The 23,272-nt window shown below is 62.5% G+C and overlaps 1 protein-coding gene across 1 annotated transcript in view; it reads right to left on the bottom strand.

The window, feature by feature from the left end:
• The window catches only part of LOC119101044 (nuclear hormone receptor FTZ-F1-like), a 28,678-nt gene extending 7,230 nt beyond the window's left edge, over positions 1–21,448 (bottom strand). The window contains exons 1-2 of the mRNA XM_037224291.1: positions 20,832–21,448; positions 8,639–9,198 (exon numbers count right to left, since the gene is read on the bottom strand). Of these exons, the coding sequence (XP_037080186.1) occupies positions 8,639–9,198; positions 20,832–21,378 (1,107 nt within the window). The 5' untranslated portion in view covers positions 21,379–21,448. The remainder of the gene's footprint in view (positions 1–8,638; positions 9,199–20,831) is intronic.
• Between the last annotated feature and the right edge of the window lie 1,824 nt (positions 21,449–23,272).

The following is a 23,272-nucleotide window of genomic DNA, read 5'->3' as shown; positions in this document are numbered from 1 at the left end:
TCATACATACTCCATGGATTTATCACGGTCAGAATAAGTCACTGACCTAAAATGACACAGGTCAACATTTTGTTGTTAGGAGTGTACTGCCCAGCGTAATCCTTGTTGCTTATTCAAACGCAGCCTCAGAGCAGTCTTGTCCAATTTCGGTCACCATGACCTTCAAAAGGTCAAACGAAGTCACTAACCTTAAACGAGCATGCGACCCTTTACTTACAACAGGTATCTAGTTTCTGGAGGCACTTTGGGGACTAGCCAGGAGTTCGAATTTGTTTAACCTTATTTGATCCAAAGGTCATGACCTAGGAACCTCAAACTATAGCCTAAGTGGGTTCAGGTACAGGCCAACACACCCTGTGAATTTGGTGTCTCTAGCTCTCTTGGCTCCTGAGATCTTGAGGGGTCAAATCGACGCCCCCCCCCCCCGCCCAACCCGAGCGAAAGGTATCCAACCGGCCAGCCGGGCGCGTGTTAACATCCGAAAATCTCGTGCTTCGAAACAGGGGTGGCATACAACAACAAGACCTCTAATAAGACGGCTAAAGTAAGCCTATCGGCCTGGGGTATCGCAGAATCAACGTTCGAAGCATCAACGCAGAAGACATCGAGACCGACAAGAATCAGTGCTGCTGTAAACGCCGCCGCTGGCGTCAACTTTACGCCATAAAAAGACCCTACGGCTCACGCAGTACAGGAAGCGTTGAAATACTTCGCTTAGTTGCAGCGAACCCAGCAAATGAGGTGACAAACTGCAAATAACTGAATTTGTCAGTCGCCCGAGGATTTACTGGTGCAAGCTTGCGTTAGAAACAGTCAAAGGCGACTGCCAAACAGCCGCGCAAAGGGAAATCCTCACAGACACGATTCCCGTCGGATGCTGTCCTTTTAAACACCGCCATCCGCGTGAGCACACCAAGCACATCAGCACGCGAAGCACATCAGGCGCCATCTGGTGCGCACGAGGTGGCTTGGATTTGGTTGACGCGGTCTGGCTGGCGCTGATTGCGCTGGCACGGTAAGAAGTGTTGGGACAGGGGCGCGTCTTTCCAACCAGCGCATACATTACCGTACCGTGAGCGCGATTCAAGCGATCATTGCGACCAGACTGCCTGAGGGCATTCACTGCATGGCCAGAGGGCGTGTCAATCATCCACGCCAACACGACACAAGACGTACCGGCCGCAGGCCGCTTCAGCGAATCCGTACGGAATCGGAAGGCCCACGCCACCGGGGCTCAGGATCCTTCAAAAGGCTCGGCGTCGACCTTCGTACGCAGGCGGTGGAATCCCACACGGATAATACTGACGATGCAGTCAACCAAACTCGGACTGGTGACTTCTGCCATGTTCTCTTCATGGTGGTCATGCTCGTGTGTGTGCCCATGTCGGAGATGTACAGCACTTTTGCTATGTTCTGTGCATGTTTTGCTTTCCATAACGTGCTTATGCGAAAAGACCGCCATGCGGATGGATCTTATGGCAACTCTACCACCATCGGCAGCATTGGACAATCCATCAACCGCACTGCACTGCCGACATCAAGTATCGGTGAGGCCGGGGTAGAACAAAGAGCGCAGCGACCGCTCCCACGTGCACCGGCGGCGGAAATCCCGACCGTACCGGAAGGTGCTTGGAGGCGATAGGGCGAGGATCGGGGGAAAATCTCTACCTGCTGTCTTCCATGCCTTGCCACAGAGTTTATCATCGCTGCCCATCCCCTTCCGCTGTTATCACCCGACAGCCAAACACACTAATCACAGTCACGAGCGGGGAGAGGAGGGGGAGACGCTTGCGCTCCGGTATCGCGCCTGAAACGCGTGTTGACAACTGTAATGGTGCCAAGATGCGTGACAAACCATTGACACCGACCGCCACACATTATATATATATATATATATAACCATCAACCAAAAATAAGCACGCTGGGGTATTGAGGACACTTGACACGCGCCTTCCCGGGACATTTGTTGCGCTGAGTCACAGGCTACATTTACGGCAACACTATGCGCAATACCAAAGCGTTCGATACCTGACACATGGTCTGGGGATCATTTACAGGAGAATGGGCTCCAATGCACACCGGCTAACCCTAACTGCCCCTAACTGCCCCTAACGTAGCACTCTCAAGCCGCTATAGACATGGGCAGGGCGCTTCCGATCACTGCCTCCCCGTGCACCACAAATGACACTGATCCCGAACTGTGTCAAGTGGAACAGCACCGCCGTGTATGTTAATGATTTGCTTTCAATTTTGCGAAGTGCGACAGTCAGCGAGCGGAAGCTATAGCGAAGGTGTGCACTTGACATGGAGGCGACGTCCGAAGTGCCCACGCCGGAGCCTCGATATCACGCGTTCGCACGATCCCCTGAGTCCCGCAACACTTGTGGCGCATGAGGTGTCCTGCAGCACAATACAGAAGTCGTTCCGAAGAGTCAATGGATGGCGTGGCGGCCACGCGGCGCCGGATTCCAAGCCCAGCTGGGACATCACACAGGGACATCAGCTACATACTCGCTACCGGAGGGAATGTTGGAGAACGGCCGCACCCGGAAGTACACGGCCCTCCGAGGAGCACCCATGCCTGAGCAAGCGCTAACGCCGATCACCCCCTTTTGCTGGTTTCAGGCCCGCTCGCGGGAGACGTGCGGTTGTAGAGCCAAAATGCTCAGGTAATCGGGTGATACATTTAAAAGAGATCGACCAATTCAACAATTACATAAATACAACGCTCAGAATTCAATAGCAATATCGCAACGAATCCATAATTGTTTTTAATCACAAGCAGGAAAACGGCTTTTGAGCTATGTTGAAGAGGCGTTCGTGCCAATTTTGGTGCCAATGTCCATTACTTTTCGAAACTTTAGACAACTGGATATCAGCTGAGGCCCTCCGCCTGTGTTCAGCACACAGCGCGAGTAGGTCGACATAAGCGTCATTTCACCTCAGTCCAGTCAGAAAATCGGCCGATATCAACCAAACACATCAGCCTTCACCCCAAAATTTATAGAAAATTAACTGTTTTCTTTTACGAATCATTGCTAGTACAAAAAAAAAACATTCTAAGAGGAAGGCATTTCTTGTCTGTCTTCTTCAAGGCTAGTTCAAGAAACATACACTGTCGCGCCCAATGTAACCCAATTTTCCAGACATTTCGACGCGATTTTTTGGCGCTCTTTGTTGAAAATCCCCTTACAAAATACGACAGCAAGGACAATTCCACTAAATTTGTATTCAACGTTCTAAGCCGCACAGGTTCCATACAGCTGCAGCTGTACAAGTGGGGCACAGGTTTCCCAATGGTTGCATAATTCGTATAATAATAAAAATAATAATAAGAGCAATAACAATAAAAACAAACAAACCTAATGATAAAACAAACCTGACCCCAAGTTGGTTTGAAAGTTCTCAAAATCGTAATATGGGTATGACGTTACTGGCAATATCTGCAGCTTCAATTTTACCTTAAAATACTTAACAGTAGGCGACACTGACCAAAGCAGACATGCTATAAGGAAAGGCTAGAAACGACCTAAATATTCTTCGAAAGCCAAACTGAAAACATTCTGGCCAAACGTCTATAAATAAGTCAAACATACAACGCCTAGCCAAAGAGGCAAATCTGACAACCCTGGCCACCACTCGGCCAGCTAGTCAGCCCAACTGCCGCGTCAGCCGCGTCTGCATATGGTGCCCACTGCAGGTGCCCACTGATTCTCTGCTGCTCTGCGACAGGTGGGTCGGCGAGCCCCGCTAGGCCAGGCCACCCTCGTTGGGGAGCGCACTGCCAGGAAGCTGCGAGGCGCACGCTGTCGGCCTAGCCCAGCACTGCGCCGCCACTGTGCAGGAGATGCCGAGGGCCCCCTGTGCGGATCTAGCGCCTGAGCGCCGGTCGGGTGGGGCGACAGGGCGCTTCGTCCAGACGAGCTCGGCGCTGGCTACAGCTGACCCAGCTCTCGTGACCGGCGCCGCTCAGCAGCGCCAGTAGGCCCGCTTCCGCCTCCAGCGACCAGCGGAAGAGCCCGACTCTGGCTGCCGCCGCCTCCAGCGGCCAGCGGAAGGAAACAGCAGAGCGGCCGCTTACAGCACACCCGTTCTAACTTGCAAGCGAGGCTCTCAGCAGGTATCCACGCCGAATACGTCAGCTCGAGGGCAAGAAACCACGCGGACAACACTGATGATCTCGATATCTCTCCCATACCCAACACTTGAGAAGAGTGCGCACCAACAGCTTCAGCAAAAGCTGACACACCATGGGCCCAATAGACGACGAAAACACGTCCCATCGGGGATTCCCACCAAAGTGGCCGTGACGTGCGCAAGAGCCGAGCCGCTGGGAGAGGCGTCCCTCAATGCCACAGCCTGCCGGCCTGACCCTGGCCGAGTTTCGGCCGGGCCCCAGGAAGCGGGCGTTCCAGCTGGGTTCTGGCGTGGTCCCAGGAGCTGAGACAGCGGCAGGCGCGCGGACGGCGCACCGGACGGCTGTCTAGGGGAGGAGGAGGACGTCAGATGGCGAGAGGGCACGGACTTGCTCCGGTCAGGGCCCGACTCGAGGGCCCGATTCCAAGCCGGTGTTAATCGGCCACGGACGTCTGCATGGCATCCCATCCGGGTCTGTGCGTGGCGCACACGCTGCGCCACACGCAGCTCCATGCCCTTTGAGGCAAACCCATGTCGTGCGACTCTTCGTACAGTCACGCACATCTGTACACGACCGGCGTCGCCGTAAGCATCGGCAATGACAATCAGACGACCGGCGGCTTGGCGTACAAATGTATACCCCAGGTCTCAGCGTAGTGGACAGAGAAAGTAAACAATACAATCATTTCCCATTTTAAGAATCGATCCGATTTTTGCCTTACAGTTCGACTGACAATCCCCCGCGCGTTCGGTTTCGCTGTTCAAGAACAACTTGAAATTCACAGTTTGCGTACCTGCAGCAGAACCTTGAAACGCCGTGCGGCAGCCAAATGGCATGACCTTCACAACTGACACATTTTGCAAAGGCCCAGCACCGAAAGGGTTCATCGGTCTCACACCACCAAGCGCAGCAAACTGATGACAGCTGCTGATTTATCGTCCATCGCGATGCTGCCTGGCGGCCCGGGAGCCTTGGAAACTTGCGACACTCGAAGAGCGCCCTCCGGCTAGAAACAAAATTTATTTATCGCCGTCTGAGGCAAAACATGGCTCGCGGCACTCCCCCCCCCCCCCCCCCACACACACACAATGAGTTGGCAGTCACCCGACCCTCTCCTGCCAACACCACTAGACGCTGCACCCGTACGCACCGAACTTTCGGCCAACAGTCGGATTCGGCGAATAGTCAAATACCGACAATAGCATTCACATGTTCGAAAACATGCAAAGGCCCTTCGAAAGGGACAATCCTTTACGAAAACACTCAACAGCCGTTGAGGGCTTCAGTGAGGTTAAACTTGACACCGCTGGGGGCTGGGGGATGAGATCGGGTCGTTACGGTTCAATGGCACCAGATTGGAGCCTCGAGAGCGCGCCGCACCGCCATGCTGCAGCGCCACTAAAGCGACAGACCCAACAGGGCCCGGTCAAACAGCCGAGATGACATGTTACTGTGGTAAGATTGAAAGGCATGCGATGCGAGACATTCAGGAACGATCCAGAGCCATATGCCGTGTTTTCAAGTCATGTACCACCATTTTCTCTGGGCTCAGTCCCGTAGGATATCACGTATGAGGTAAACGATGAGACCTTTACCGTGCTGATCTGTACAATAATCACTCTCCTGGACCCGATGCCCTTATCAGAACGGCAAATGAAAATCGGCAGAAATGTCCCGTTCGGCACACATTCGCCTGAAAAAGCTGGTAATTTCTGTAAAAATTAACATTCGAATACGTCCACGTAGGCAACATTTTTATCTGAGGAAATATCGACCTTTCCCAGATATCCTTCGAATTTGTACCGAATTTCTGCGAAATCGCCGAGTATTTACCGTAAACCTTAGCTCACGGACTCCCTTGCTCGTGTTCATGTGCTTGCTCTGATCATGGCTCAATTGGCTGCACCCTTAACTACGTTCCCGTTCGAACATACCCCACCGCATATTAGGACACCGGTACCGAACCGAGCGAGCGTTCCTCTGCTGACGTCACAGATAGCCTGCCGCCGCCTGTAGCGGTGCTCGAGACGGCCGGCACCGGCCGCCCGGCGCCGGCGTGTTCCCAGCGCCGCCCGGCCGTCCTGCGATGCCCCCCTCCGCGGCGCGGACGGGGCGCGGGGGACCCCGCTCGCCGACCGGGCGCCCGTCACCGCGCGGCGGCGCCACGATACGGCCGCCGCCGGTCAGCCGTCTCCGCGCTCCACCTGGGAGCGGCCCGCGGCGGCACGCATGCGGGCAGGAGACGGCAGCAGCCGTCAGCGGGTGCTGGCACCGCCAGGGCTGGCTCGCCCCCCTCCCCCCGAGCGGGCCGGCGCCGACAGTGCGCCGGGCGCACCACACCCGGCCGGCAGATGGCGCCGGCCGCGTCACGCAAGCTGACGGACCGGCCCAGGAGCTACCCCTCCCCTTCCCCCAACTGAGCAGGACACTACGGCCGTGGACGGGCCGAGCACGGGACACGCACACTCGCAGGCCCGCCCCGTGCCGGCCCACACATCCGGCTGTCAGTGACGCACGGCTGCTGACGAGTACCGCCAGCTGACCTATATAGGTCAGAGCCAGCCGAGCCCCTGTTGCAGTGGTGTCCATTCATGCCGACAGGCCACTCAAATGGCCACCCATCCCAACCGTCTGACAACATGGCATTACTCAGACCTTGGCAGTGATCGGACGGATGGAGCATATTTAGCTTTTCAGTTGAACAGGATAGCCAACAGTACCAGACAGCCCTCGTTATCTGAAGTCGTCTGGACGGCACACAAAACGCGACGTGCAACTTCTAATTGAGGCATGCTTATGATTGGCGGTTTGATGGATCTGGAAACGACCAATGACGTCTAATTGTTCTATCGCTGTGAACACGATCCATGACTCAGGAATGGAGCCCTCAAGGTTCATTCAAACGTCCCCTGGCCGGGACCACACGTGGTTGGCCGGTCGGCGCCCGTGCGACCGAAACGGCCGCGCGGCCATTCCGGACCGCATGGCAGGGGTCGGGCGCGGCTCGGGCGCCCGGTGCGCGGCGGAGAGGGGGGGCCGACGGGGCCCGGTGGGCGGGTCCGCCGCCGCCGCCCTCCGCTGATTGGCGCCGCCGCCCGCCCGACCGCCCAATGGCAGCGGCCGGGCCAAACAGCATGGCGGCGGCGGCCGCGCCGTGCGGCAGCGGCATGGCCCCTGACCCGAGCGGGCTCGGGTCAACCCCAGCCCGGGCGCCGCCGCCCGCCGGCGTAGCAGAGCCGTCCGGCGCGAGCGCCACGCACGGCGCCGGTCACTGGGTCAGGACGCCCGCGGCCCGGCCTGACGACCGGCTGCACCACTGCAGGCGCCGCAGTCCACCTGTTCACATCAGCACGGCACGCAGCGGCCTCCGCCACTATCCGAGCAGGCGGTCCGCCGTCGCGGCAGGCAGACGGCCAGTACATGCGAACGAACTCTCTGCAGTATGTCGTCATGCGGCATGACGATCCGATCATACAAACGCAAGTACGTCGGATCATTAGTGGCAAATATGTCGAGTGCATCAAATGAAAGACGAAGGTTTACAGGGGCATCTTCTGGCCGCCATGTTCTGAAAAGCATTTTACAGATAGCGCCAGCCGATATCTGAAGCGAATCCAGCAGCGCCATCCAGGAGCGCTGCTGCCTCTTGTTTGTGTCTTTGCTTTTCATTTTTAGGTCAGGCGATATGTTCGGGAGAGAGAGGCCCATGCACACCCGGCCTGACCCGCGCGACCTGATTTCATGTGTTTGCAGCGACGCTCGTCGACACGTATCCAGTGAACTTTAAGATAGTAATCCGATGTCGCATAACGCTTTGCTCCGGCCTGTCGTATCGAGATAGCCGTTGGCACGCGAGGCCAGCCCCACGTCCGGCGACGCTGGGGAGGGCACACGTCCACGCTGAAGCTGAACAGGTCCCTGAGAAGTCGCGACAAACTCGACACCAACTCATTATGGCTCCTTCGCCATTACTCCAAGAGGCGCGCACCAGCCGCACAGCTGGGGCGCGTGGCCGCGGGCTCGACTGGCGGCCATGGTGCGCGGGGGCGGGAGCCCCGGGCCGCGCGTTATCGGCCCCGGCCGGCGGCCGCCGCAGCGCGTCCCGTCTGAGATAGTCGGGTCCGGCTGGCCGCCGCTCGCCGCTCGCTCTCGCTCTCGTGCGGCGGCCGCGGCGGCAGCCGGCCGTCTCAAGTTCAGTGGGTCAGCGCGCGACACTGGCCCGCTCTGAGGCGTCACTTTCGCTGGCGCGCGCCCGGGCCGGGCCGGTGCCCAGACGGTCAGCCCGGGCGGTGCCGGTCCGGCAGCGCCGCCGGCCGCCGCTGGCATTTCCTGACCGGCCGACCGGGCCGACACCCGGCCCTCCCGCCCAGCGCTGCGCCCGACATGGCGCCAGTAAATTACAATAACCGGCCGGGCGGCGGGCGGCGCGTCGCGCGGCAAAAAACGCTAGCCTGTGCCCGGCCGGGCGCCTGCCCTGGCGCCGCAGAGGTTCGTACTCACCCTCAAGTCCTTGAAGAAGACCGAGTTGCGGGCCCAGTCCACCTGCGTGAACAGGTTGGTATCGAGCACTTTGCACAGCAGTTCGAACAAGTCCACCTCGCACTGGTTGTACGTCTGCGTCTGCAGCAGGCTGAACAGCTGCTGCTGCCACTCGCGGTCGTCGAGCGACGCCACCAGCTCGCGGATGATGGAGGGCACGTCGCTGCGCGCGGCCGGCTGGCCGGCTGGCCAGGCGTCGCCGAGGCCGGCTGGGTGGCCGCCCGGCCCCAGCAGCGGCGACGGCGACGAGTCGGGCGACGAGGCCGACGTCGAGCTCAGCACCGGGTACTGGATCTCCTGCTTGATGGTGATGCTGCCGCCGCCGCTGTAACTGATGGGCAGCGAGGTGGCCGACGACGCGTAGCTGATGGTGACGGCCTCGTTGCCGACGGCGGGCAGCGTGACGCGCTGCGGCCCCATCAGCTGGCGCTGCCGGATCTGCTGCATCTTGCGCGCCCGGTCGCGCTTGTACATGGGACCGAACTTGTTGCGTCCGCCGCGCATCCGGTCCTGGCGCACGGCTGCAACGCACGGGAGGCGGGCGTGAGGCGGACGGTCACCGCGGCACGACACGCCAGCCGGCCGGCAGGCACACACACGCACACACGGCAGACATGCACAGACGGCGCAGCCTGGCCACCGGACCGTCACGCTGACCAGACCCGAGGTCAAACACGGCACCAAACCACCCCCCACCTCCCGAGTGCATCATTGAACCGCTGCTGCTCGAGAGCGTAATAACAATTCACGCAGCACCTATTCATTTCCCTGTCCGGTCGCCCCAGCAGCTGGCCTTGCAACGGCGTACGACTGCCAGTCCGCGTCCACCTAGAGGCAACAGGGGCGGCCATTCCAGCTCTGCCGCCGGCGCGGCCAGGGGCCGAATGGGATCACCCTCCCGCGCCGCATCCGGTCGCCTCCCGATAAATCTGCACCTCGGCGGCCAGGGCGGCGAATCGGCCGATTTCACCGGACACCGGCGGCGACAAAGGGCCGCCCATGGCGCCGCAGCAGGACAGCGGTCGGCACCCTCTCTCTCTCTTTCTCTCCCTCTCTCACGGGACGTTACGCGCAGGCGCAAACAGGAAGTGACCGAAATAATCCCTCGGGCCGCCGGTACACATGGCGCCGGCGGCCGAGTGCAGCGCTGTCGGGCGCGCGCGGTGGGCGGACCGGTATCCCGCCACCTCCGCCCGTGTACGCCCATGCCACAGGGCGACGGACCGGGGGCCACGACAGCCGCCGTCATGCTGGCCGCGCCGCTGCTGCGGTCTGGTCAGCGGACGCGCCACACGCCCAGCCTGGCCAGCCGACACAACGACCAACAGGGTAACAAATCGACATCTCCATGGCGGTGTTTCGCTTTTCGTCGGAATCACAACTCTGCTGTCAAAATAGCGACGAGGGTAGGAGATCCTCCACAGGTGAAGAGCTGGACACCCATTACACTCTTCAGTTTATTTTCATGTAACACCATCGGTGTGCAGCTGAGCTCCACACAAGTCCATGAGACGGAGGCAAGCAACACACGAACTCCTGTGACGAGCCCCATGCGTCCGAGCCTCTAAAGAAGCGGAAGACCAATGCGAAAATATCCCCCTGCCTCTTAGGCCACGGTGGCCGAGGCTGCCCAGCTGTATTCCGGCCGGCATCGCGTCCGTTCGACACAGCGCCACCCACACGACCTCGGGTCAACACAGCGCCACCATACGACCTCGGGTCAGAACAGCGCCGCCGCACGACCTCGGGATAGCGGGGCGCCGTCGACACGACCTAGGGCCAACACAGCGCCACCACACGACCTCCGGTGAGCAGGCCGCCACCGACACGACCTCGGGTCAACACAGCGCCACCGCAGGACCTCCGGTCAGCGAGGCGCCGTCGACACGACCTCGGGTCAGCGGGGTGCCGCTGTTCCGCAGGCCGAGCGGTCCAGCTGGTCGACACATCCGCCGGTGATGGGAAGCGCTGGGCGGGCGTGGCGCAGGCGGCCGGGACAAGGGCGAGACGTGACCGAGGGCGAATCCGAGCAGAGCGGGGCTCGGCTGGCCTTTCCCGCCCGGCCGGCACGGCTGCGACCAACGTCGAGGCCTCGCCGGGAGCACGTGGTAGAGCTGACGGCAGCGGTGCCAGCCGCGGCACTCAGGCCTCCTCACCATGTGGGGAGGTGCTGGTGATAGGAGCAAGAAGTCCGGACGAACCCTTGGCAAGCCCGAGGCATGCATCACCTGGCATCTCTAGCAGCAAGCGATGGCCGGCTCGGCCTCCCTCACCCCCCCCCCCCCCCCTCGCCCACCTCACCCCAGCTCCACAGAATCTAAACCGGGGGAGGTACGACGAGCGTCTGGAATGGTCCGAGACAAAAACTGCGGGGCTGGTGGATGATGGAAACATACGCGGTGTCTTTATCTGCACACCTTCACCAGCGCGAGGAGGCGGGACAAATCCATCTAAAACGGCGCCGGTGATAGCTCACGCCCCAATCCAGCTCATGTCACCTGTGCTGCTGGGCCCTGGGCACAGCTGTCTCCCACACCGGCGAGAGGACGACCCGTAATCACAGCTCCGAGCAGAACAAATTAACACTAAGCGCACACCGTCACCCACCCTTGACCAGGGGCGGAGCATAATTTCGCGGGCGGCGCGCGCGCAGTCCGCAGATGGCCGCTGGCACGGCAGCAGCTGGTCGGCGGCCTAATGATCGCCGGGGCTCAGTGCACCGAACGCCGCCGCAGCACCGGGGCTGTCCAAACGTGTACCAACCCACCATCGTGTCCAGCAGCTCTTGATGCCAGGTTCGACGGCGTGACCAACTCAACCCTACCTGCCCCGTGGGACTGGGCAAAGGTCAATAGAGAGCGCCGTTGTCCAGTGATATCTCCGGCTGGTGCTCCGCGCGCCCGCGGGAGAGCTGAACTTTCACGGCCTCCGGAAAGCGGGGGATTACTTTATCTCAGCGTCCATCACCTACACTTGGCGGTAGGCAGGGCGACGGAAACCGTGAACCGGTAACGGAGCGGCGCGGCGCGGCGCGGCGCGCGCAGTGGGGGGGGGGGGGGGCGCCCCGTCCGAAGGAGTCCGCTCGGCCGCCGCACAAAGGCCCGGCATCTCGTTGGCGCGGCCTACATTCGGGCCGACCCATTCAGCGAGCGTCCCTTTAAATTGGAGGGGGAGGCGCGCGGCGGCCGGTCACGCACAATGGCCGGCCGGGGGAGCCAGCCGACCGGAATAGTGGCGTCGGGGGTCAGAGACCGCGGCCGGGCAGCGCAGATGGGGCGCAGCGCCGGCGAAAGCTGGCCCACCGGCGCCCGCTAAACGCGCGGCGAAGGGGTCCCGCGCGCACACCGGTGAAAGCTGTTTGCGCGCTCCTGGCGTCAGCCAATGCCGAGATGGGCGGTGACGAGGCTGGTGGCAGCGGGACCCAGGCAAATGCGACGGCCGGGCGGGCCGACCGGCGCCCCACCCCGCTCGCCAGCACGACCAGGCTCGCGTGACTCGCACCTGCGTCACCCATCACAGCAGCGGCCGGCGCGGTGCGTGTGGGCCAGCATAGGGCCGGCCCGGCGGCGCCACCAGCCTAATTAATTGCCATCGCCGCCCCCACCCCCTTTCCGTTCGTCCCCAACCGGTGAAGGGTGACGAAAAAGGACGCAACTGGCCACAACCCAAGATATCAAATGAAGCGGCCGTTCGTCTTCTTCTCTGCAACGGTGTGCCTGCATCGCTAATCGATTGCGAAAGTGTGGTGGACACCAGAGGCCTCTGCTTTGCATGTGATGCGCATGGGATGGGGCATCGTGGCAATGGTGATGACACCGAAAAGCATCGGATTATGGATATTGACCATGGTATCGATCCTTACTCCACGCGACGCCGTGCTGGTTTGGAACTGGTTGGCTGGCTCAATGCAGCCGCGAAGCGTTGCGGTTGCGTGCGAGGCTTCGCCGTCCACTCGGCTGCGTTCGAATCACGCGCCGATGACGGTGCCGCGGGAACGCCTTCCCAGCCCAGCAGCCAAAGCCCACGCTGATGGCTCCCGACAGCCCCGCATCCCGAAATGGGGCACGCAAACAAAGACAAAAACGTCGAACCGCCCTGTAGCGCGACGGAAGGGTGTTTGCGCAGCTGCACGCCCTCCTCACGCGAGATTAATGCGGCCGAGCCCATTCGGTGACGGGTCGCCGGTGCTCGCGGCGAACGGGCTGCGTGCCGCGCCAGACCGGAACGGCGGCCGCCTGCGCCGGTCGCCTGGACGCAGGCGCCTCCGCCCGGTGCGGCCCGGCCGTGCTGCTCCCAGTGTACGCCCGATCTAGGTCAGCTCGGCCGGCCGCCTGCGCTGCGCCGAAAGTGAAGGTGCAGAACTTAAACACGGTGCGCGCCCGGCGGGCACCGCAGCCGCGCAACGGAACTCGCGCACACCTCTTTACAAACTGCTGACGACAGCGCATAGATGGTGACCGGTCACTGGCCGCAGCAGGATCGTTACACCACTGGATAACGAGGATTATCGGACTCACTCGACGTCTCACAAAGCACCGTTACGCCAAGCGTGAAGCCATTTCAGCATGGTGTAATCTTGCAACACGAACAAATCCCAGCCAGCTCAGCTTGATTGCGCGCCGTGAACAGACCGCATAAATAGTTGACACTGGTGGTGAGAACAAGCTGGACTGAATCCAGGTCACGGCGGTCGCGCAGCCGTCAACGAAAACAAACTAGACGGCCGCCGGGTGACAAACAACAGCGGCGTGGTGGCGCGGCGCCGCCGCTGCCAATCGTGCCGCCGGGCGTCGCCGTCGCCGTCGCCGCACGGCGGCGGGCCGCGGGCAGGGCGGGGCCCGGCCCGCGGCGCCGGCCGGATGGCGTCCGCACCGACCAGAGGCGCAGGGAGCCGGCCCTGCGCGCGCGCCGACCGAACGCCGTCCAGCCGTTACAACACGCTGCCGCCGCCGCCGCCGTCGCTCTTGAGCAACCGGCAACAAACATGACCGCGCAGCGCGCCGGCTCAGCCGTCCGCTTTCGTAAAAGACGCTCGGGCGCCGCGGCGCCCGGCGCGCATTGCAACAGGCGGCGCAGCGGCCACCCGGCCGGGCGCCGCCACAAAGGGCGCGCCCTGCCGGCCGGGCCGGTCACGGCACGCACGGGGTACGCCGCAACAATGGCTAACGGGTCCCGACTCACGCCGCGCCTCCATCGCGCCCGACCCGGCCGCCTGCGCCGCCGGCGTCGCCGGGACGCGCGCCTGCCCGTCGGCGGCGGCGGCGTCGGGAGAGGAGAGCGCGGCCGTCCGCCGCCCGGTTACCCAACACAACACGGCCGCCCGGCCCGTAATCCGAGCGGCGGCCGTTACCCAACCTGCGCGGCCGGCCGACGGCGGTGGCCGCGCCGCCTGCTGACGCGTCCCGGCCGGCGCAGACGTCCCGACGCTAACGTGGCCGGCGCCGGCGCCACGTTAGCGGCCGAGACGGTGACCCACATAGGGCCCAGCGACGGCACGCCAGCCCCCTCCGCCGGGCGGCCAAGGGATGGGGGGAGGGGGGGGGGGCGCTCCGCGCTGACCCAGTTCCCAGGCACCGGCGGGTGCCGGCGCCGTCGGTTGGGTACGGTTTCACGCCGGGCAGGCCCCGTCGCTAGGCGGGCGCCAGGTGATCGCCCACGTCGCCACTGTCCAAACGACGGCCAGCCTCATGTTACGAAATAAGATTCACCGACAAGCAGCTGATCTCTTAGAAACCGCGACCGTTCGCCGCGCCCCGACTGCGGCCAGGGTGATTTTGAACGCCTTAGCGACCCGGCTGGATTTCCCTCCCAGCTTTGGATGCCGAACGTCGTGGACCCAGCCGCCGCCTGCCTGGCCCGCCTCGCCTCACCCACGGCAGCGGGCCCAGCTCAGCCGGCGTCGGGCCGCCGACACTTGCCGACCCCGGGTCACTGGAGCCACCGACTCCGCCCGAGCGGCTCGGCCGCGTCACCAGAGCCGCCGTGTGACGTCACAGGCAGCCGGCCGTGCCGGCGCGGCTCGCGGCTCGCGGCTCGGCGGCGGCCGGCTGACGGCGAGCGGCCGCGACACTGCCGGCTGCACGGCGCCATGCCGCGCCGCACATAATGAGCAAGCCTTTTTTGGAGAGTTGCAGAAATAAAATTACACATGGGTTCGTTCGTAATATAATATGGAGGCTGCGATCATGCAGAGCGAGCGCCGACCGCATGGGCAACAGAACGGCGTTCGCACGGAACGGCACCTCGGAGCGCTCTGACCACCGGACAACGAGACGGCAGCCGTCACTAATTCAGAACACCTTACGAGTCCAACTCCCCGCTGAATAGCCCGGCGACAACGGCAAATCAAACCAGAAAGCCTCGTCACTCCCGGCCTCACACGTCTGAAGCCTGGCTGCATGAGCAGCCGCCCGGCCACTGTGGTACGAGCGGCTGCGGGGGCCAGGCCCGCACCGGCCACTTCCGACCGTTGCCACCGCGGCCGCGTCCGGCCCGGCGGCGTCGGCGACACGCCACCCAGCCATGGACGGCCGGCCCGACAGCCGCCGCGTGTCTCAACACACACACACACACCCAGCCCCACCCCAATCGCAATGCATCAACATTTACGAGCAGTTAGGCTATTCACCCCAGTTGTATATGCTGAGTCGACGCGTCGTCGACCAGGCGGCCGCGGCCAGACACAGCTGACCGCCGGGCCGCACGTCCGGGACGGAGGTCAGCTGGCCAGACACAGCTGACCGCCGGGCCGCACGTCCGGGACGGAGGTCAGCTGGCCAGACACAGCTGACCGCTGGAGGCATGTCCGGGACGGAGGTCAGCTGTTCAGGCAAAGCTGACCGCTGAGGCGCATGTCCGGGACGGAGGTCAGCTGTTCAGACACAGCTGACCGCTGGAGGCATGTCCGGGACGGAGGTCAGCTGGCCAGACACAGATGACCGCTGAGGCGCATGTCCGGGACGGAGGTCAGCTGGCCAGACACAGATGACCGCTGGAGGCATGTCCGGGACGGAGGTCAGCTGACCAGACACAGCTGACCGCCGGGCCGCACGTCCGGGACGGAGGTCAGCTGGCCAGACACAGCTGACCGCTGGGGGCATGTCCGGGACGGAGGTCAGCTGTTCAGACACAGCTGACCGCTGGGACGCCTGTCCGGGACGGAGGTCAGCTGTTCAGACAGCGCTGAACGCTGGGGGCATGTCCGGGACGGAGGTCAGCAGTTCAGACACAGCTGACCGCTGAAGCGCATGTCCGGGACGGAGGTCAGCTGTTCAGACAGCGCTGAACGCCGGGCCGCACGTCCGGAAGGACGTCAGATGGCCACACACAGCTGACCGGCCGGATCGTACATCCGGACTAAAGGCCAGCTGCTCAGACACAGCTGACCGCTAGGCCACACGTCCGGGACGAAGGTCAGCTATTCAGACACAGCTGACCGTTCGTCCGGGACGGAGGTAAGCTGGCCAGACACGGCTGACGGGTCGGACGGACGCGAGTGGCTCCGACGTCGCCCGAACCGGTCGGCGGCCGCCCACATCACCCGGACTGCATCCCGTAGGCCTGCGGGTCACGCCAGGTGGCGCGGGCGGCCGGGCGGGTCGTGGCGGGCTCCGGCTGGACCGACCGGCGGCATCTGCAGCGGCCAGCACTGCCGCAGCGAGAGGCGGCCCACACCGGCGGTCGAGCCCACGCCTACCGCCCAGCTCCACTGTGCCCCAGATCGGCATCAGGGACGCTGCCGCCCCTACCAGTCCGGCCACTACCGTTTTCAAACGGGCCGATGCAATCACGCGGGGCCGGGTGAAACCGGCCGCGCGGCGCTGTTGCCAGCTCGGCGCCGCCGCAGCGGCCGCCCCCGCCCGCCGGAGGTGAAAGGACAGCTCCTCCGCCACCGCGCGTCCGAAAGCGAAAGTGACCGCCGGAGACGGCTGCGATGCCCGGCGGCCGTGCCGTCCTCCCGGCCGGGCCGGCGGTCACCGGGCGGCGCAGCGCGCAGGCGGACACCGGCCCGGACGGGCTCCGAGCGAGCCGGGGTTCGGCACGGGCGCCGGCCCCGGGCGGCAGGCTCTGCAGGCCGCGGCGAGTAAGGCCTCCGGCAGAGGCCACGCCCGTTCCTGCTCCGGCCGACAGCGCACCAAGGCCGCGCCGCCGGCGACCGCAGCGCGTCCCCGCGCCAACGCTCGCCGAGGCCGACGACGATGCGTGGCAACAAAGAGACCGGCGCCTGGGGGGGGGGGGGGGGGGCTGCCCGACCGCCGCCGCCGGTGGCGTGGGGACACGGACGCGCCCCGGGCCCGGTGCCGGTGGCGACGCTCTGATCCAGCCACACACCCCGACGGAGCGCTACTGGAGCAGGCTGGCAGAGCCTGCGCCTCAGACATCGCTGTCAGCAGCACCGCCGCCCAGCCTCTGCGCCTCGGACGGAGCGGCGGACAAAAGTCGGGCGCCACCGAGGAAGACCTTGCCGCGGCCTCGCTCGGAGCCGTCTGCACCGTTGGCTGGACTCAAACTACACGCAGCGACAGCCATAACTTACAACCCACACAAATCGGACGACCTGCCAGCTCTGACCCACGCTCCAATTCGCTCGGTCCAACTGGAAACAAAGCACAAGTCTCTGCTAGAGTGCCGCCTCGGCCCGTCAGAGCGACGACGGCGGAAGGAGTGGAACACTGCAAAAGCGGCAAGTGTTGCGAAGTGTCCAGTCAGCGCCGTCGTTCAGACGTGGCGAGAACGCCGTCAGCGGACCTGCCTAGCACTCTGCCTGGAGCCCCCAGCCGGCTGTCATTCACCAGCAGCAGGCCTGACAGCCGGCCGAGTCCCACTGGACGTGCCCCGGCGCAGGGGCCTCGGTCTCCAGCTCAGATCTCGGCGGCGCGCCGGCCCGATCTCGCCGGCAGATTGAACTGACCCGCTCGGCGCCAGAGGGCACTGGCTGGCCACACTCGGCCGGGTTGGCGGCATGACTCTTCACGACTGGGTCTTCCGGGCCGGTGGTCCCCCGGGTTCGGCGAAGGCCGGGATCTCGTATCAATATCACATGCGCGTCTCGTCCGCGTGTTGCACGCCGCAGCGACGCCGATCCGACAGATTCACGGAGCAAGCAATTCACATCGTAGCAACTCTATATCACCACTTCAAGTGCCTGAAGGTCAAAACAGCTCGTGAATCCGGCCCGCTGCAGGAGGTCATAACTCAGCGCGGCTGTTGTGGCCGTCGGCGGGCGTGCAGAGCTCGACAGCCGGCCGGCGCGCCCCGGTTCCCTGCTGCCCGGCGCCCCGCACATGCTCTGGCCGATCGGCCCCCTATCGGACCGTTTATTTACGTAGCCGTCGAGTGACACCGAGTCGCCCGGCACTGGAGCGTGCGTCTGCAGATCTGCAGCAGCAGCCATGAGCGGCGCAGGGCAGCCTGACAACGCCAGCGCTGTCTCACACCCACCTGGGCTCTCCACAACTGCATCGACATTCACATATATTTCCTCAACATGATATATATATATATATATACATATTCCAAACATTATATGCATATATATACATACATATATATATATATATATATATATATATATATATATGCATTTGGGTTCAGATAACTGCATCTACACTTGGGCGAAGACATACTGGTTAAAGTTGGGCTTACTCAGACGGGGTTATTCAGGGCTCTCCCATAAAACCACGTAAAATGCACAAAAATACGTCAAACTGCAATGATTGTTCCACACAGAGACTGAACTGAAAGCTTGTGAAAGAAGGCTCAAGGTTAAAACATACGGTAACTAGATATGTGACGACTACCAATCATATCTCAACAAGATACTTGTTTTTGGTCCGGGACGGCTAGCATTCTCCGTCGTTTTAAGAATATTCGGCACCCATTATAATAATGTAAGATGCGGTCGTCGTTCCCGAAGATTCTGACCAAGGTCCCTAGAAACATACCTCAGGTTATTGTCCCCCATGGCTTTTTCCCCTGCATGAGTCGAATTACCGCGAAAATCGTTATTTTCTCCTATTTCGGTGGCATTGCATTTAAGTTTACAGAATGACCAACTGTTGGTTCACATGAATATTCGCCCTATTTTTACGCCCTTTAGACACAGTTACGTTCTAGGGGACCGTACATGCTCTTGGAACCAATGATCAGTTTTGCGAGGCCTCGCAATTTCTCCATCCCCACGGACTCTCACGTTGGTTCCGCGGGAGACCATGTCCCTCCCCCTCCTCCTGGTAGGTTTTCACTGGCATAAGTTTCTAACACGACACTTGTCGCGTGGCGTCCGGACCGGTGTCGCGCCTACGCTGCCGGAGACAGAGAGAGAGCGCCCTTCGGCTCTGACTGCGGCTGCTCGCCGGCCAAAGACGGCGGCTGACGCCACGCCCCGGGCTGGCGTGTCGCTAAGCACCGCCGGCCTCCCGGAGACGCTGCTGACCTGCACCGGCTCGGCCGCACCCTACAGAGGCCGTCCAGTCATGTCCTCGAGACACAGCTTCAGACTCGGAGCACACGCCGCGCCCATAAGCTATCCGGACATATCCTACAGACACAGCTCCAGACTCGCGGAACACGTCGCACCCCTACAGAAGCTACCCGATCATATCCCATATCCTCGGGACACAGCTCCAGGCTCGGAGAACACGCCGCACCCCACAGACGTCCCCCGATCATATCCTCGAGACACAGCTCCTGACTCGGAGCACACGTCGCACCTCACAGAGGCTATCCGATCATATCCTAGAGAGACAGCTCTAGACTCGGGACTAAACGCCATACCTCATAGAGGCTATCCCATCATATCCTCGAGACGCAGCTCCAGGCTCGGAGCACACGCCGCACCCTACAGAGGTCCCCCATCATATCCTCGAGACGCAGCTCCTGACTCGGAGCACACGTCGCACCTCACAGAGGCTATCCGATCATATCCTATACACAGCTCTAGACTCGGGACTAAACGCCATACCTCATAGAGGCTATCCGATCATATCCTCGAGACACAGCTCCAGACTCGGAGCACAGGCCGCACCCAACAGAGGCTATCCGATCATATCCTCGGGACACATCTCCAGACTCGGGACTAAGCGCCACACCTCATAGAGGCTATCCGATCATATCCTTGAGACGCAGCTCCAGACTCGGAGCACACGCCGCACGACGGTGGCGACCGTTGGTGCCAGCCATCTGACGGCGCGGCTGAACCACCCGCAGGGCCCGTCAGACCGGCCTGACCTAACCAAATATGTCCCGTATCGTCAGCGGGCCCCGCCCACCACACACTGGGAGCCACGACCAGAGGAGAGCAGTCCACGCCACAGTTCATGATAACCGGTGGGCAACACACCATTCTATGCAGAGGCCCAGCGATCCACTGAAAAAGGCCCAGCGGTCTTCGGCAGACATCTGGCGCATCTCTGTGACCGCTCCGGCATTTCTAGCGGATCTCAGCGACTCTCAGCCGACTCCGAGACTGTGCGGACCGCGAGCACGACGACCGACCGACGGCCTGTGACAAATGTCACATACGCTTGACGCGCTGCACCAGGGCAGTCGCTGGAAATCAAGGTCGAAAACGACCTCGTGGCCGGTCTGCTCGCTGTCGTTCGGCACGCTCGGCCGGCCGGGCTACGTCGCCTGCGGGGGCGAGCCGCGGGGCGGGCGCCGGTCGGTGTCGGCCGGGTCACCGACAGCAAACGCGCGCACTCACACACCGCTGACAAGCAGCAGCAAGACGCGCCGCCGCCGGAGTCGGCCACGGCCGCCCAGCGCCAGCTAAGACGACTTTCGATTTCAGACGCTCGGTCGAAACACCGTGCGAACGGCCCCAGGCTGGGAGCGGCCGGCGCATCTACACGGCGCCGTGCGACGGCATCGTGACTCGACACAAGTCGTGAGGCTTTTACCGCCCGCCGACACCGTACTTTCAATAATTTTGTACTGCTGCAGCGACGCTGATCACGCTGGCGCTAGGATCAGTTCAGCGTTTGGAAAAACGGCCCGATCTGCGAGACCGCATTCTTTGAATGCATGTGGACCGGCTATTGCTGCTCTGGCACTTTCAAAACCGTCCCTTAAAAAAACTGCGCCAGTTATACGTGACAAAAAATTACTTTAACACAACCCAGCAAAAGACAACACAATAAATGAATGAGCTTACCTTCGAGCTTCATGCCAACGCCGAGACACTTCTGGAAGCGGCAGAACGGACAGCGCTTCCGTTGCGTCTTGTCGATCTGGCAGCTTTTGTCGGCGACGCAAGTGTACACTTTCTTGTTCTGCACGGTCCGTTTGAAGAAGCCTTTGCACGACTCGCAGGTGAGCAGGCCGTAGTGGTAGCCGGACACCTTGTCGCCACAGACGGGGCACAGCTCCTCGATGCCCTCCTTGGTGTCGGGGAGCTCCTGGTGCAGGTTGTACTGGTGGTCGCTGGCGCCCATGCTGGTGGCGCCTGGCGGGTACAGACACGCGTTATCCAACAGCGGTGGCCCCAGGATGCTGTTGTTGTTGGACACCTGCACGTGCGAGTAGACGGGCGGGTTGACGCTGGTCATCGCGGCCGGCGACGAGGCCAGGCTGCTGTAGCACTGGACGCCGCCGCCCTGCTGCGGCGGCGGCGCCACCGCCGGCTGGCCCACGTGCTGCACGGCCATCGCGCCGAAACTGGGCGGCACATGCGCTAGCGGCAGATCCATGTCTGATATCATGGCGCGCGGGGCGGGGACACGGGGCCTGGCTGGGCTCGGCCGCCGGCCGGCCGCAGCGCGCTGATGTCTGGCGGCGACTGGCGGCCGCGGCGCGCGCGCGCTCCAGTCTCGCACACACGTGAGGCCGCTCGGGCTCGGTGCCGCGCCACCTCCTCCCGCCACATCCGCTCGGCGCCGACTGCCGCGCGCCGCGCGCCATAGTGAAAGTGATCCCGAGCTGGCCTAATTCCGTTTCTTCAGGGCCTATGTAAGTCTGATAGCAGCTAGCCTAGTGACCCACTTAGCGGCCGCGCGCAACAAGGGCCCGCGCACGCGCACGATCGATGGCGCGCGAGCCCCTGTTGCCGGCCAGCCGCCGGGACACATGCCCGTAAAAACAGCACGAGCTGGCATCGGCCCGCGCACGTGGCGCTGCCCGGCGCGTCAGCGAGCTGTTTTTGCACGCGGCTCCTCCCGTAGTAATTTCCCGACTACTCCAGATACGTCGATTACGCAACTGCCGTGGGGAGGTGGGAGAATCGGCGGTCCGCCGCCTGGCAACAGACGACATTGCCCCATGTAGAGCCCACCCGGCCTGCGGTTCCTGACGCAATGCGGCCCTCCCATCCGCAACGAAGCCGACCGGCCGGTGAGCGTTCCCATGCCCTGCTCGGCTCTGCTCAGGGGTGGGGAGAAGAGTGTGCGAGGCGGGGGGACTGCGGGGTTCACGGGGTGGCGGGTGCCGCCGCACGCGTCAGCGCGCTGAAGGGGTTTGAATCGGTGTGACGGCCGGCCGGAGGGGTGAGCGGCACACCTGTGCCACGGGACCGGGGCCGCCCTCGACAGGTGACACAGCTGACCTATCCACCGACGCAGGGCAGCGCTTAATATGCACACCGCTGAAGCCCAGAGCTTGTCACTGACTCACAGCGAACAGGCATGCACTATTTATAACTAACGTCCTACTAAAGACAGACGTATACATATAGAGCTCAACGGCGCGCGGCATTTCCCCAGGAAAGCGAGCCCGTAATGCTGAGAAACTAAAAAACCCTCATAAAAATCTGACTCCAGTCAGCCGCCGCCAGTTTGTCGGAATCGAGGCGCCATATTTCAGACGCCAAAAATGTGACGGTACCGGCACCAGTCAGACGCCAGTGTTGAGCTGCCACCCTGGCACTGACGCCTAGCTGTCGATGCCGTACGATCGAAACATTACATTTATACCGAGTGCACGCCGTAACAGATGCCGCATAGTAAAGAAGCGGTGAGTACTTTCAACTCGAAGACGAAACGGTTCACGCGGTCCATTGGGTTCAAAACGGCCGAGGTTTAGCACAACAAACTTTAAGGCAATCATTGCAAACGTATTCGTCGCCGGCGTTCGCTCTTCTGGGCCGCGTTCCCCGGGGCTGGGCGCGCCCGGCCGCGCGGCCGCGCGGGGAGGTTCCACTTGTCGGACGGGCGACCCGGCGGCAGCGTGTGCGGTCAACCGGCACGGGGTGGAGGCATGACCCAGCCGGCCGGTGCCCGCCCAGACCCGAGCCACGCGTCCCGACCGGGCGCCAGCCGCCCGGGGCGAGGTGCCCTGAGCCGCGCGGCCGGGGCTCCCCGCGCCCCAGAGCCCACGGAGCCGGTCGGCGGCGGTGTCCACCGACAGCGGCCGCACCGGCGGCGGCGGCCTGTGTCGCCGGTCACCGGCACATCGGGTCCGGCCGGGCCGGCTGGCAGTAACGGTAACGGTCCGGCGCCCGCCCGCTGAGCGGCTGGCAGATACGCCGTGGACCCTGTTCTGCAACGGACACCACGGCGAGCGGACCACGAGCGGGCTGACCCCCCCCCCCCCCCCACCCCCACCCCTTCCGCGTGCAAGATGCTCAGCTTGAATTGCTGATGCCTGTTCAGCCTCAGTCAC

The sequence above is a fragment of the Pollicipes pollicipes genome, unplaced genomic scaffold (genome assembly GCF_011947565.3).
Source record: "Pollicipes pollicipes isolate AB1234 unplaced genomic scaffold, Ppol_2.1 Scaffold_4881;HRSCAF=5763_pilon_pilon_pilon, whole genome shotgun sequence".
Lineage (NCBI taxonomy): Eukaryota > Metazoa > Arthropoda > Thecostraca > Pollicipedomorpha > Pollicipedidae > Pollicipes > Pollicipes pollicipes.
This window is presented reverse-complemented; position numbering and strand designations above follow the sequence as displayed.